At 42.9% G+C, this 14,257-nt stretch overlaps 1 protein-coding gene across 1 annotated transcript in view; it reads right to left on the bottom strand.

Moving 5' to 3' along the window:
• Window positions 1-417: 417 nt before the first annotated feature.
• Window positions 418-14,257, bottom strand: part of LOC141099996 (nicotinamide N-methyltransferase-like) — a 45,170-nt gene continuing 31,330 nt past the window's right edge. The window contains exon 3 of the mRNA XM_073588154.1: window positions 418-2,608. Coding sequence (XP_073444255.1) covers window positions 2,173-2,608 — 436 coding nt within the window. The 3' untranslated portion in view covers window positions 418-2,172. The remainder of the gene's footprint in view (window positions 2,609-14,257) is intronic.

Genomic DNA, 14,257 nt, shown 5'->3' with positions numbered 1-14,257 from the left:
CAGTTTTTATTAGCACCTCATTTTGGGATACATATGACTTTTTGATCACTTTTTGCTCCATTATTCTGTGAGGCTGGATGAACAAACACCAGGAATTGTAACATTATTTTCTCTATTTTTCTCTTACGATGTTCACTGTGCAGGATAATAAATGACATCGTTTTTTGGGATGGGTCCATGCAATTACTGTGATACCCAATTTTTATATTATGTTACATTATAAATCGATAACCAGATACAGACAGTACAAGGGCCAATACAAGTAAAAGGACTAGTTTACATGCATCTTTTACACATGGACTGATGATCTCAGCTATAATAAGTTGATAGGTGCATAAAAACCGGGTCACATAAAGGTTAACATCCGTATGTCAGGCATTTTTCGTGGATACATTACAAATAGGATAGAAAACTGTATATGTCTTGCATTATTTATTAAATTGTTAACGTAAAAGCAGATGACATACAGATGTACAAAATTAACACATGGTTTGCATCAAGACGTAGGAAACCGACACACAGATGGAATACGGATGGCATAAAGTATGGATGATGATTGTAATTTTTTTTCTTGACATAAAATGGATGATTTTGTATTCACTGAAACCCAGCTCAAGACTGACAATTAGAGTATAAGATCTTAAGTGGACTCTGTCGACACAGAACGCAGCTCTACAGAAGCTGTACTGTGCAATCAGCATGACATATACATCAGTATGTATATGGAGCACAAAATGCCAAGTACGTGTAAGGGTCAGGGCCTAGCCCTTTAAATGTTGATGTTGCTATCAATGTGTACATAATTGCCATATTTGAATGTGTAGTATTTACGTATCTTTGTATTACATTTAAGCTGTATATACGTGTTTATTGCTATATGTAAGCTAGGGACAGTGCAGTTAGGGAAAAGGCCACTAGATGGGGGCACTGAGTACACTGCATAGTTGTAGTACACTTTAGAGGCTAATTGTAGTAGTGTTAGCTGGGGAATAAGGTAGACAGATTTCCTGAATATAGTCAGATGGGGGTAGACCCCTCGTGTGCTCAGGTGGCCTTGGGGCCTGAGCTGCTCAGCTATCACACAATGTTCCCAAGTAGAGAAACCCAGCCATCCATAGAAAGTGGAAGTACTCAGGAAGAAGAGAAGCGCACAGTGCATGGTATCTGCAGCAGTGTAGTGAAGAAGTCAGTGAAGATGTCACAGATGAAGTTACTGAAGAAGTTTGGGTGCTGAAGTAGTAGAGTGGGCCACCAGCGAGTACATGGGCAGGATAACCCAAAGGGGGTGGACGACCTAGTAGATGATTATTTCCGTGTCTGGGCTGAAGTCGGTTCCAGGGAGATAGGTTGAAGTGCCGTTTTCACCGGGCTCCTCATCCCGTTGTAACTTTGTGGCCTATTCCAGTGAAGTAGAAAATAGAAGTAAGGGAAAGACGAAGAATAATGCATTGCTGGTACTGTGACAAGTGTACTGGAAGTGTTATGGATGTGCTGTGTACTGAAGAGAATAAATCCGTTATGTTTAAAGTTGCTTTGGACTCTGCCTCCTGTTCTTTAAGTGAACAGAAGAATGGGGAACACAGCAGGGAAGAAGCAACTGACAACACATTGAGTATGGATTGTGCTGACCGGTCGACCACTCGCCCGTGGTTTTACATACACATGATGGGAAAATACGTCAAATAGCATTAAGGGGTTAAACTGTCAGGATCAGCGTTATCTTCAATCTCATAACTTGAAACAGGAAGACTCTGCAGTCCAACAAGCTGTTGCTGTTGATTTTGTATGACACCAGAGGTCCACCTTACCAAAGTGTACGTCATGATGCTAGAACCAGAACCCTAATGTAATTTTCATTTTCATCATAGATTAGGTATATTGACCAAAGAAGAGGTCTTCCACCTACATTGTCATTAATTCTCAATTCTATAACTGTAAACTGTAAAAACTAAAAAAATAAGTGTGGTTCCTGTGTTGTCACTTTCTCTACTTGCTGATCAGTGCCAATTCACTTTTCAGATGAAGATCGGAAAATGTAAATGACTTAGAGTCATAACCATACTGGAACTGAGGCGACTGAAAAGAATGAAAAAAAACCCAGCCTCCTTCCAACCTGTGCTAATAATCAGATTAAGAAATACTTTTAAGTGGAAGCCCCTCCAAATACGCTGCTTACATATTTATTTTTTTCTGAGCAGCAATAATGTAATGACCTGCGAGATCTGCTTTGTCCTGCAAAGAATCTTCCTTCTTCAAAAACACTTGAAATTTTTCAATAATGTATCCAGCACCAGTAATCGCTTCCCTGAGAAATTCTTCATTAAGTGTTAGGCCTGAGAACCTCACTTCTCCGACCATGTAATAGGAGTTTCCTAGATCACCTGTGAGCACTAAGTATCCACCCATTTTTAATAATGTAGTTATGTTTTTAAGAGCAGTTACATATGATTCAAAATCTTTGCACGCTCCCTCCAGACACAGGCAACTCAAGACACAATCGACTTGGGGAATAATAACCGGATCTATGGGATTGGCATTGAAGACATCACACTTTAGGACTTGTCTTATGGCTTTTCTTAGTTTTTCTTCCTTTTCTTGGCAAGTTATTCTGTAACAGAAGAAAAATTGTTGCATAAAAATATTTTACCCATTGTTTAACCTAGAATTTAGAAACTTATTGTGTAATTCTTCAAATTGTCAATGCTAGAAAACGTGTAAATTTTGTCATTTTCACACCAATTTGAACCAACTTCGCTAAAATGGATGGAGCTGGAGAGGAGGAGAGATGGGATATGGCTACCACATGCCATCAAATTCTACAAAAAATCTGGCTTGGTGTACTACACCAGAAATGCTACGAGCCTCAGGCTGGAGTAGCATTTCTAGTGAGGTGTACGGAGGTGCACGCCACTGAGAAGTTGAGCCAAATTTATTTAGGTAGTAGGACAACAAAACACAAGGACCTTTTATTCTTAGAATTTTTATTTCACCAGATTTTCCAAATGTGCAAAATCATCATTATCAATACCATTAGTACACAAACAATGTAAATTACACCCAATTCAGTCACTCAATGAGGGGCGGACATATCATTGGTACAACATGTGCAGCTGCACAGGGGTCCAAGAGTTAAGGGGGCCCATTTTCACCCCCAAAACTGGTGGATTTGCACATTAACACAAGCCATTGGACTGCAAAGGGCCCATAAGTTGTCCTTGCAGAGGGGTCCTTTTCTGACTGTGTCCACCAGTGCACTCAACCGTTCATCCAGGGGTGGACACACCAGTGGTGCAACCTGTGCAGCCGCACAGGGGTGCGCAGAATAAGTTGGCCAAATTCCACTTCTACGGCAGCAAGCAGCTTACATCACATTATTTAACTGCAAAGGGCCCATGTACTTTTCTTGCACAGGGGCCCAATTCTGTCTGTGTCTGCCATTGAGTTCATCAAAAGCCGAATTTGGGTAGAAAACTCTCAAATGTTCAAGTGTTGGAACAGAAGTACTCAGGATATGTAAGAAGTCTTAGAATTTTAAGATGCACACTTATAGAGCGAATGAAGGTATAATACGGGTGTTCAAATAGCCCATTGGGGTTGAGAAGAAGTTCAGCGGCTACTGACAGTGATAATAGGAGGAAACAGAAAAGAGCCAAAGAATGACAAGTCTAAATATTGAGTGTGGAAATGAGTGTTAGATATGTGAATGAGATAACGCAAAAATGTGTACGAGTGAATGACAGGGCGTGTGGTTTAAAATAGTCTGGCTAGGAGTTCAAGCAATATTGATTAAAAAAAAACATGAAACGTGAAACTAGCTAAAAGAAATCAGACAGAAGTCTGTCTCAATTCACAAAAAAAATAAATTAGAGTTCATGCATGCACCACATTTAAAACAGTTGTTATATCTCAGATAGGCTTTGCTCAGAGGAGGGGAATCTTTTTCTGCCAAGGGCCATTAGGATATTTATACCATCCTTTGCGGGCCGTACAAATTGCAGGCTAACTCCGCCCACAAGTACATCCTGACACTGACACTGGTGACAGGACGGAATCAATCATTGCACGCGCCTCAGCGTTCTGTAGTGAATCGCTGCCAGCCGAAGCATTGTGGTCCCTGGGAATATGCCAGGGGCTGGACAAACAGCCTGTGGAACTGCCGGCGGCAGTGCCGGGTATTAAGACGCGAGACTTGTCCTAGTTTCTTGCATGTGTGATCCCGGCCTTAGCGGCAAATTGGTCCCCATTAATTTTTTTAACTAGCTGAGGAAAAGCCAACAGCTGGGGGCTGATGTTGATATTCAGCTGGTTATAAAAATGCTTCATTTCATTCTATACGTGTCAAACTGACAGTGCACTGACACAGACCACAGATCTTATTAGTACTGGTTTTCCGGTACAGGAATCACCAGGACGTGTGAAGGGGTCCTTATGGTGAGCCCTTGACACTCTAGTCCAACACTGTTTAGCAGGAAGGATAGGTTAAGAAAAAACATTGTGTGCCTAATTGCATCAACATTTGGGTATAAAGGAAGCCAACCAATGTTAAAATAGAATGTGTCTAAATCTGTATCAATTTTATCATTCAGAATGGACAGTGTATTGAATTTCAGGCATTTTTAGCTATGTTCACATTGAGTTTTTCAAACGTTCAGTTTCCACTTGGGGTTTCCGCTCAATTTCTGCTCAGTGTCTCTTCTACAAAAACTCCCCCAAAAATTCCGCATGCATGTAGCCACTGAGGAGAATCTGAGAGGATACTCACCCAAGTCCTCCTCCAAATTGCAAAACACCTCAAAAGCCTTCAGTTTCTGTTCAGTGGGTTTTTAGGAGGTTTTAGTGTAGAAACTGTGCGAAAAGTCGTCAAATTCTTCTAATTCTTCTAAAAAATGAAAAATTCCTGAAAAACTTGGAGGTTCTACTAAGTTTCCGCTCCAAAAACTCAGCAAAATTAATTTATGTGCGCATAGCTAGCTTCTGCTTCATAAACTTCTCAAAATAGTCATGTGCACGTAGCCAGTCTTTGCTCTGAAAACTCAGCAAAACTTTTCAAAGGGTTTTTGGAGCAGAAAATGGTTATTTGCACTTGGCAGATATTAGACGACAGCGCAGCCACCGGAGTATTCGCTTACAAATAGAGAGTGAAACCATCCCAAGAGTGAACATGTTACTTCTTTTAATAGCTTCAAGGTTTTCACACTAAGAAGTGGTTAAAAGAGGCAGCAAAAGACAAATGTCCACAGCAAAGTAAAAATTACATTGTTGTGCATTATGTTCATTTATTGCAGTGGCTTTTCGGCGCTTTTTCAGGCAGAATCGACCTGAAAAAAACATAGAATGTACGTGCATCATGTTAGGGACTGTCCAATCAAAAGGCTGCAAAAAAAAATTCTTCAGGAAAAAAAATGCATGAGGAAAAGAAAAACTCCCCAAAACAAGAGAGTTCCTTGAAGTGGTTTCTATTTATAAGGTTGTGTGCCAATGATGAGTTTTTTGGTGAGTTCTTGACACTGCATACTTTTTCTGAGCAAAACAGGCAGTGCCATACAGTTCCAGTAAAGTGGATGGGATTCCTAGAAATCTCATGCCAACTGTGCTTTTATTTTATTTTACTTAGTGTAAGCTAACCTGCGGTGTGTGTTTCCAATCTGCAATTTGTTAATTTCTCTTGCAGGTATGTTGAGTTTTATATGCAGATTTTTCCCATAGACTTGCATTAGATGCAGAATATCCGCAGGTAAAAAAATGCATATGGGTTTTTAGTGCATTTCCACTGCAGAAACACACTAAAAACGCATGTAAACCACGCATGATTTTTTTGTCAAAGCTAAATGCCAGGAAGTATAAAAAAGCAAAGCATCTTTAATTAAATCATGATATACAAAAAAAGGCATAAATCCTAGTGTCAAAAACGTGCTAAAAAGGCATGTAAAAATAAGAACTCAAAAACGCAATGAGAAAACACAGGCAACTTAATTTACATAACAGGTGCAGAAATGCTGGAGAAAATCTGCAACATCAAAAACTCAAATACTCATCAGGCCTAAAACTCATGATTTTTGGCCACCTCAAAAAAACTAAGTGTATACATTCCTTTTGTTAGGCGTTGGATTTTTTTTTCGCTGCACAGCAAGAATCCCAAGCCTTACTTCCGGCGGTCTCCCATTCTTCTCCAGCCACAGAGGAGCTCTGCCCAGACCAGCTCTGTGGGTTTGCTTGCTGCTGCCACCTCTGGCACAGCTATGGCAATACATGCTGCTCAGCAGCGAGATTCTCCAGGGACTAAGTCCTCATGTCGGGCCACTGAGCATGCCCGTGGTGTGATCTCCCATTGGAGATCGAAGGTCACGTGCTCAGGTCCTGCTCGTGTTCGGATTGGCCCATCCGAGAAGCCAGGAAGGTCCCGGACACTCGCGGCTATAAAACGTTCGCATGGCCGCTTGGCCATGCGCTAGGATAGCCAGTATTTTCTGACTATAAGGAGTGAGTGATGGATGCACGTATGAATGTCTCTGGTGACTGACTCATTATGAAACCCCTACCCTTGGTATGCATGTGTTGTGCAGCCTAGCCTGCTAGAGTCCAGGCTTAGGCGTAGGTAGGACAGAGTTGAATCAGATATTAGTCACTATCAGTGACTCGGCACGCCTCAGAGCAAGTGCTCCGCACTCCTTAGCCAGCGTCTATAGCGGCATTCGTGGCAGCGACGCCACGCACTCGGTGGCCTAGATGGACTGTAACCCCATGCCTTGGGGTGGAGTTCTGTGGCTGTTTGCTGTGCACTCTGTGGCCGTGCTCTGTGAACTAAACAGGCTCAAGCATTCACTTTCAAGCGGCTGTGCGGTTCTGTGAAGTAACAGAATCCGCTCCTGTTCACACTGGGTGACGAAACGCACGTGTGACTGTTTTCACGCCGCTCTTCCCTTCCGCCATTACCTAGCAGCAGTGTACCACCTCTGCACGGTGGACCCCGGGCTGCGAACGCACTCTCTACTATTTTATAATCTGGTGCGTTCCGCCAGCCCTAACACCTTTGAGGTGTGCTCACACTGAGTTTTTTTCCTGAGTTTTTGGAGTGTAAGGCTATGTTCCCATGATGAGCTTTTTGGTGAATTTTTGATGTGGCTCATTTTCTGCACAATTTCTGAATCCAGTAAATAAAATAAGTTACTTGCATTTAAAAAAAAAAAAAAAATCTGCAACATCAAAAACTCACCAAAAGATCACCATGGGAATGTAGCCTAAGTGCTCATACTCAAATGAAAGAAACTCGGTCGAGTCTCGCACGTCAATAACCGGCACTGCCGCCGGCAATCGGATTGGAGCATTCAGCTGCATAGAAATACATGGAGCTGAACGCTCTGATCCAAGTGCCGGGTATTGACGTGCGAGACTCGTCTGAGTTTCTCGCATGTGAGTATGAACACTTAGGCTTTGTCCCTACAATGAGTTTTTGGTGAGTTTTTGAAACTGCAAATTTTGCTTAAAGGGAATCTGTCACCCCATTTTTTGAGTATCAGCTGCCGACACAGCCATCAGTGTGAATTCGCTATCTGGCCTACCTCTGGTTACTACTGAAGGTAGTGGAGCTGGTCATATTCACAGAGGGATTGCGAGTTCTCTTTCTGGGCTTCCTTTGGTGGTGACTGGCGATAATGGAGCTGATCTGATTAACAGAGGCTTGCCACCTGATAATGAGGAGGATGATTGGAGATCTGAGGTTTCAGACTGGATTTAAGACAGCCGACTCCCTCTATCCCTGCTGGTGATTTTTTCCTGCGTCCTGAGGTCTTGGTTTCCAGCTCAGTCCCTGCATGCTCAGCTAAGTGTTCTTTTGCTATTGTTCACATTTGATCTGGTTTGTCTATTTCAGTTTTGTGTGGGTCAGCCAGCTCCGGCTGGGGCTGTGCTGAATCACCATCCATATGTTACTGCTTGTGCCAGTTTGTTTTTGTCCCTTATTAGATTGGCCTCTTTTTGCTCTGCTTTCAGAATATACCAGAGTGCTGATATAGTGGGCGAAGTCGTGCGACTTCAGTATTTTTTCTATCAGACGTGTTAGACCTTTTTGCAGGGTTTTTTGCGTGATTGCAGACAGTGTCTTTCCTTTCCTGTCTAGTCAGTGTGGGCCCCATCGTTTGCTCAGTCTATTTTCCTACCTGTGTTTGTGTTTTCATCTTTCATCTTGTCTCACCGACAATATATGTTTGGGGGCTATCTATTCCTTTGGGGTCTGCTCTGGGGCAGTTTAGATTTCCCCTTTCTTGCTTTAGGCTTATTTATCTCTCCGGCTGTGCCGAGGGGTCTAGGATCATCGTAGGCACGCTCCATGGCTACTGCTAGTTGTGTGGATAGGATCAGGGGTCTGCAATCCGCTTAGTTACCAACCTCTCTGGTTTTCTGTGGCTTGCTTGGTCTTGCTCTCCTCCTCGGTGACCCAATCATAACAGAATCACCAGCCTAAACCGCAGACTCTAGGGTACTCAAAAGAAGGAAAGAATTGTATAAAAAAAAAAGTCAGAATTTTTTAAATATTTTTTCCTCTTTTTCTCTGGTCCCATAGGAGGATTTTTTCTTTAATGGAGATTAAGCAATTGTCTGATTGTGTTGAGCAGCTCGCTGCTGAAGTGTGGGGAATTTCCGCCTATCTCGCTCAATCATCTGCTGTTGAACCAAAAATCCCTACTCCGGATGTGTTTTCTGGGGATCGGTCTAAATTTTTGAATTTTAAGAATAATTGTAAACTATTTCTTGCCTTGAAACCTAACTCATCGCGGAGCTCTGTGCAGCAGGTTAAAATTGTCATCTCCTTGCTGCGCGGCGATCCCCAGGATTGGGCTTTTTCTCTGACACGTGGAGATCCTATTCTGACTAATGTGGACGCATTTTTTCAAGCCTTGGGGTTGTTGTATGATGAACCTAATGCTATTGATCAAGCTGAGAAAACCTTATTGGCATTGAACCAGGGTCAGGATTCTGCAGAGTTATACTGTCAAAAATTCCAAAAGTGGGCGGTCCTTACTAAATGGAATGATGATGCCCTAGCAGCTCTCTTTCGGAAGGGTTTGGTAGAAACCGTAAAAGATGTTATGGTGGGATTTCCTGTTCCCTCTGGTCTTGACGATTCTATGTCATTAGCCATTCAAGTTGATCGGCGCTTACGTGAATGTAATACTACAAGAGAGGCGTTTCCGCCTTTTGAACGAACGTCTGAACTCATGCAATGTGATAGGGTTTTGTCTAGGGTGCAAAGTCAGGAGTTTAGAAGGCGTAATAAGCTGTGTATTTTCTGTGGAGACGCCTTTCATACTATTTCTGTCTGCCCTAAACGAGAAAAACGTTTTGCTCACACATTTGCCGTGGGCATTGTACAGCCTAAGTTTCTTTTGGCAATTACTCTGATCTGCTCCTTGTCTGCATTTTCCGCTAAGGCTTTAGTAGATTCAGGAGCAGCTTTGAATCTGATGGATTTAGACTTTGCTAAACATTGTGGTTTTCCTATGATACCCCTGTGGACTCCTATCCCTTTGAGGAGTATTGATGCTACTCCTTTGGCGGAGAATAAACCCCAGTTTTGGACCCAGGTGATAATGCGGGTCACCCCGGACCACCAAGAAAACTGTAAATTTTTGGTGTTGCACAGTTTGCATGATACTATTGTTCTGGGTTTTCCTTGGTTGCAAACTCATAATCCTGTTTTGGATTGGAAATCTGTGTCTGTGGTGAGTTGGGGTTGTCAGTGTGATCTTAGTGACACTCCTGTTTTATCCACCTCTCCCCAGTCTCATGATATTTCTGACTATTTGGCTGATTTTTCTGATGTATTTAGTGAGAGTAACTCTGTGTCTTTGCCTCCTCATAGGAGTTATGACTGTGCAATTGAGTTAATGCGCGGGTGTAAATTTCCCAAGGGTCGGCTTTTCAACTTATCGGTACCCGAACATGATGCTATGCTATCTTATATCAAGGAGTCGTTGGAGAAGGGTCATATTAGACCATCCTCTTCACCTTTAGGTGCTGTTTTTTTTGTGGCCAAGAAAGATGGTTCACTAAGGCCTTGTATTGACTATCGTTCCCTTAACAAAATCACTGTTAAATATCAGTACCCATTACCCCTGATTTCTGATTTATTTTCCAGAGTTAAAAATTCCTGTTGGTTTACCAAGCTTGACCTCAGGGGGGCGTATAATCTTATTCGCATCAAGCACGGGGATGAATGGAAGACGGCATTTAATAAACTATATTTTCCGGGACTTTGTGGATAAGTTTTCGATCATTTATCTGGATGATATTTTGATCTTTTCCACTGATTGGGATTCTCATGTGGAACATGTCCAGACTGTGTTCCGGATTTTGAGGGAAAATTCCCTGTATGTTAAGGTATCGAAGTGCCTCTTTGGTGTACAGAGGATTTAATTTTTGGGATTCATTTTGTCCCCGTCGGCTATTGAAATGGACTCGGCCAAGGTACAGGCCATTTATGATTGGGTTCAGCCCACTTCGTTGAAGGCTCTCCAGAAGTTTTTGGGTTTTGCTAATTTCTACCATAAATTTACAAGTAATTTTTCTGGTATTGTCAAACCACTGACTGATCTGACCAAAAAGGGTGCTAAAGTGGTGAATTGGTCTCCAGAGGCAGTCTCGGCATTTCAGGAGCTTAAGCGGAGATTCACTTCTGCTCCGGTTCTACGGCAACCTGATGTCTCACTCCCATTTCAGGTGAAGGTAGATGCTTCTGAGATTGGTGCAGGAGCCGTTTTGTCCCAAAAAGATCCGGTGACTTCTAAAATGAATCCCTGTGCCTTCTTTTCTCGAAAATTCTCCCAATCTGAATGTAACTATGACGTGGGGAATTGGGAATTGTTGGCCATGAAATGGGCATTTGAAGAGTGGAGACATTGGTTGGAGGGAGCTAGACATCAAGTTGTGGTCCTCACCGACCACAAGAATTTGATTTATCTTGAATCAGCCAAACGCTTGAATACTAGACAGGCTAGGTGGGCCTTGTTTTTCACGTGTTTTAATTTTTTGGTCTCTTTTCGTCCAGACACTAAGAATGTTAAGGCAGACGCCCTTTCTAGGAGTTTCTTTGCGGATTCTCTTATTGTGACCGAGCCTACTACCATTCTAAATGAGGGTGTAGTTCTTCCCGCCATCTCACCCGATTTGAGACGTGCCCTTGAGGAATTTCAGGAGGACAAACCTGAACGTTGCCCTATGGGAAAATTGTATGTTCCTGACCAGTGGAGGAAGAGAGTAATGTCTGAAATTCATTGCTCCGCATTGGCTGATCATCCAGGTATTTTTGGTACCAGAGATTTGGTGAGTTGGTCTTTTTGGTGGCCTGCCTTATCTCGGGATGTCAGGAATTTTGTGCAGTCCTGTGGCACTTGTTCTCGGTTCAAACCCTGTTCTTGTTCTAGTGGGTTGTTGATGCCCCTGCCGGTGCCCAAGAGGCCATGGACCCATATCTCAATGGATTTTGTTTCCGATCTTCCTGTCTCTCAGAGAATGACTGTTATCTGGGTGGTTGGTGATAGATTTTCTAAGATGATCCATCTTGTACCACTCCCAAAGTTGCCATCTTCTTCAGAGTTGGTGCCCTTGTTTTTACAACAGGTGGTTCGGTTGCACGGGATTTCTGAGAACATTGTGATGGACAGAGGAGTCCAGTTTGTTTCCAGATTTTGGAGAGCTTTTTGTTCCAAACTGGAAATTCAGTTATCTTTCTCCTCTGCATTTCATCCTCAGACCAATGGGCAGACTGAGAGAACAAACCAGACTTTGGAGTCCTATTTGGGATGTTTTGTATCTGCTGATCGGGATGACTGGGTCTCATTTTTTCCCTTGGCCGAATTCGCGCTAAACAATAGAGCTAGTTCTGCCACTTTGATGTCGCCCTTTTTCTGTAACTTTGGGTTTCATCCTCGATTTTCTTCAGGGCAAGTGGAATCTTTGACCTGCCCAAGTGTGGACACTATGGTAGAGAGAATGCAGCAGATTTGTGACCAAGTGGTGGATAAGTTGTCCCTCTCTCAGGAAAACCCCCAATGGTTTTCCAACCGGCATAGGACCATTGGTCCCCGGTTTAAAGTGGGTGATATGGTTTGGTTGTTGTCAAAGAATATTCCTATGAAGGTTGCGTCTCCAAAGTTCAAGCCAAGATTCATTGGACCTTATAAGATTTTGGAGATTCTTAATCCTGTTTCTTTTCGATTGGCTCTTCCAATTACGTTTAAGATCCATAACGTGTTTCATAAATCTCTGTTGAAGAGGTTTGTGGAGCCAGTAGTTCCTATGGCGGAGCCTCCTGACCCTGTATTGGTTAAAGGCAATGTGGAATATGAGGTAGAGAAAATATTGGATTCTCGTTTGGCTAGACGGAGACTCCAGTACTTGGTCAAATGGAAGGGTTATGGCCAGGAGGATAATTCTTGGGACTCTGCTTCAAACATTCATGCCGATAGATTGGTTTGTGCTTTTCACCGGGACCATCCTGATCAGCCTGGTGGCGTGGATGAGGGTTCGGTGACCCCTCCTCAAAGGGGGGGTACTGTTGTGAATTCGCTTTCTGTCCTATCTCTGGTTACTACTGAAGGTAGTGGAGCTGGTCATATTGACAGAGGGATTGCGAGTTCTCTTTCTGTGCTCCCTCTGGTGGTGACTGGAGATAATGGAGCTGATCTGATTAACAGAGGCTTGCCACCTGTTAATGAGGAGGACGATTGGAGATCTGGGGTTTCAGACTGAATTTAAGACAGCCGACTCCCTCTATCCCTGCTGGTGATTTTTTTTCTGCCTCCTGAGGTCTCAGTTTCCAGCTCAGTCCCTGCATGCTCAGCTAAGTGTTCTTTTGCTATTGTTCACATTTGATCTGGTTTGTCTATTTCAGTTTTGTGTGGGTCAGCCAGCTCCGGCTGGGGCTGTGCTGAATCACCATCCATATGTTACTGCTTGTGCCAGTTTGTTTTTGTCCCTTATTAGATTGGCCTCTTTTTGCTCTGCTTTCAGAATATACCAGAGTGCTGATATAGTGGGCGAAGTCGTGTGCCTTCAGTATTTTTTCTTTCAGACGTGTTGGACCTTTTGCATGGTTTTTTGCATGATTGCAGACATTGTCTTTCCTTTCCTGTCTTGTCTAGTCAATGTTGGCCCCATCGTTTGCTCAGTCTATTTTCCTACCTGCGTTTGTGTTTTCATCTTGTCTCACCGACAATATATGTTTGGGGGCTATCTATTCCTTTGGGGTCTGCTCTGGGGCAGTTTAGATGTCCCCTTTCTTGCTTTAGGCTTATTTATCTCTCCGGCTGGGGATAGGATCAGGGGTCTGCAATCTGCTTAGTTACTAACCTCTCTGGTTTTCTGTGGCTGGCTTGGTCTTGCTCTCCTCCTCGGTGACCCAATCATTACACATCAGGGGCTTATCTACAGTATTTTGTAATGCTGTAGATAAGCCCCCGCTTGTAATATGTGCAGGAGCAACGACAGGCAGCAAAGAAGAGGATGTCACTGTTAGAAGATGGGAGGCGCCGGACCGGACCGCAACACCCATTGGACCAAAACCGGACCCTGACCGCACCTGGGTGAGTATAATCTAACTCATTTTTCTTATTTTTCAGGTTACATCAGGGGCTTATCTACAGCATTACAGAATACTGTAGATAAGCCCCTGATGGCTGTGCCGGCAGCTGATACTCGAAAAATGGGGTGACAGATTCCCTTTAAAAAATGCAGCATCTTACTGTACCAGCAAAATGGATGGGAGTTAAAGAAGTCTCATGCTTACTGTGCCTTTTTTTTACTCAGCATAAACTGACCTGCAGTGCGTGTTTCAAATCTGCAACATGTCAATTTCTTTTGCGGGTTTACGGAGTTTTCTGTGCAGATTTTTCCCATAGACTAGATGCAGCAGAAACGCATCAAAAACGCATGTAATATGCACATGACTGTATCAATAAAGCTTTGTCAAAGCCAAATTCCAGAAAGTATCAAAAACAAAGCAGCTTTATTCAAAGCATGACACACCAACAGGAAACAAAAAAGCAGTGGCAAAGCGCGATAAAAATGCATGTAAAAACAACAGACTCAAAAATGCAATGAAAAAACGCAAGTAACCTAATTTAGATAATAGGTGTAGAAATGGTCCAGAAATTCTGCAACGTAAAAAAACTCACCAAAGTGTCAATGTAGCCTAAGGTCATGTGCACTCGTTCAGTATTTGGTCAGTATCTGTAAGCCAAAACCAGGAGTGGGTGATAAA

Source organism: Dendrobates tinctorius, unplaced genomic scaffold (assembly GCF_039654945.1).
Source record: "Dendrobates tinctorius isolate UK_male_01 unplaced genomic scaffold, ASM3965494v1 ptg000103l, whole genome shotgun sequence".
NCBI lineage: Eukaryota > Metazoa > Chordata > Amphibia > Anura > Dendrobatidae > Dendrobates > Dendrobates tinctorius.
The sequence above is the reverse complement of the archived record's forward strand: the minus strand, read 5'-3'. Positions and strand labels throughout refer to the sequence as shown.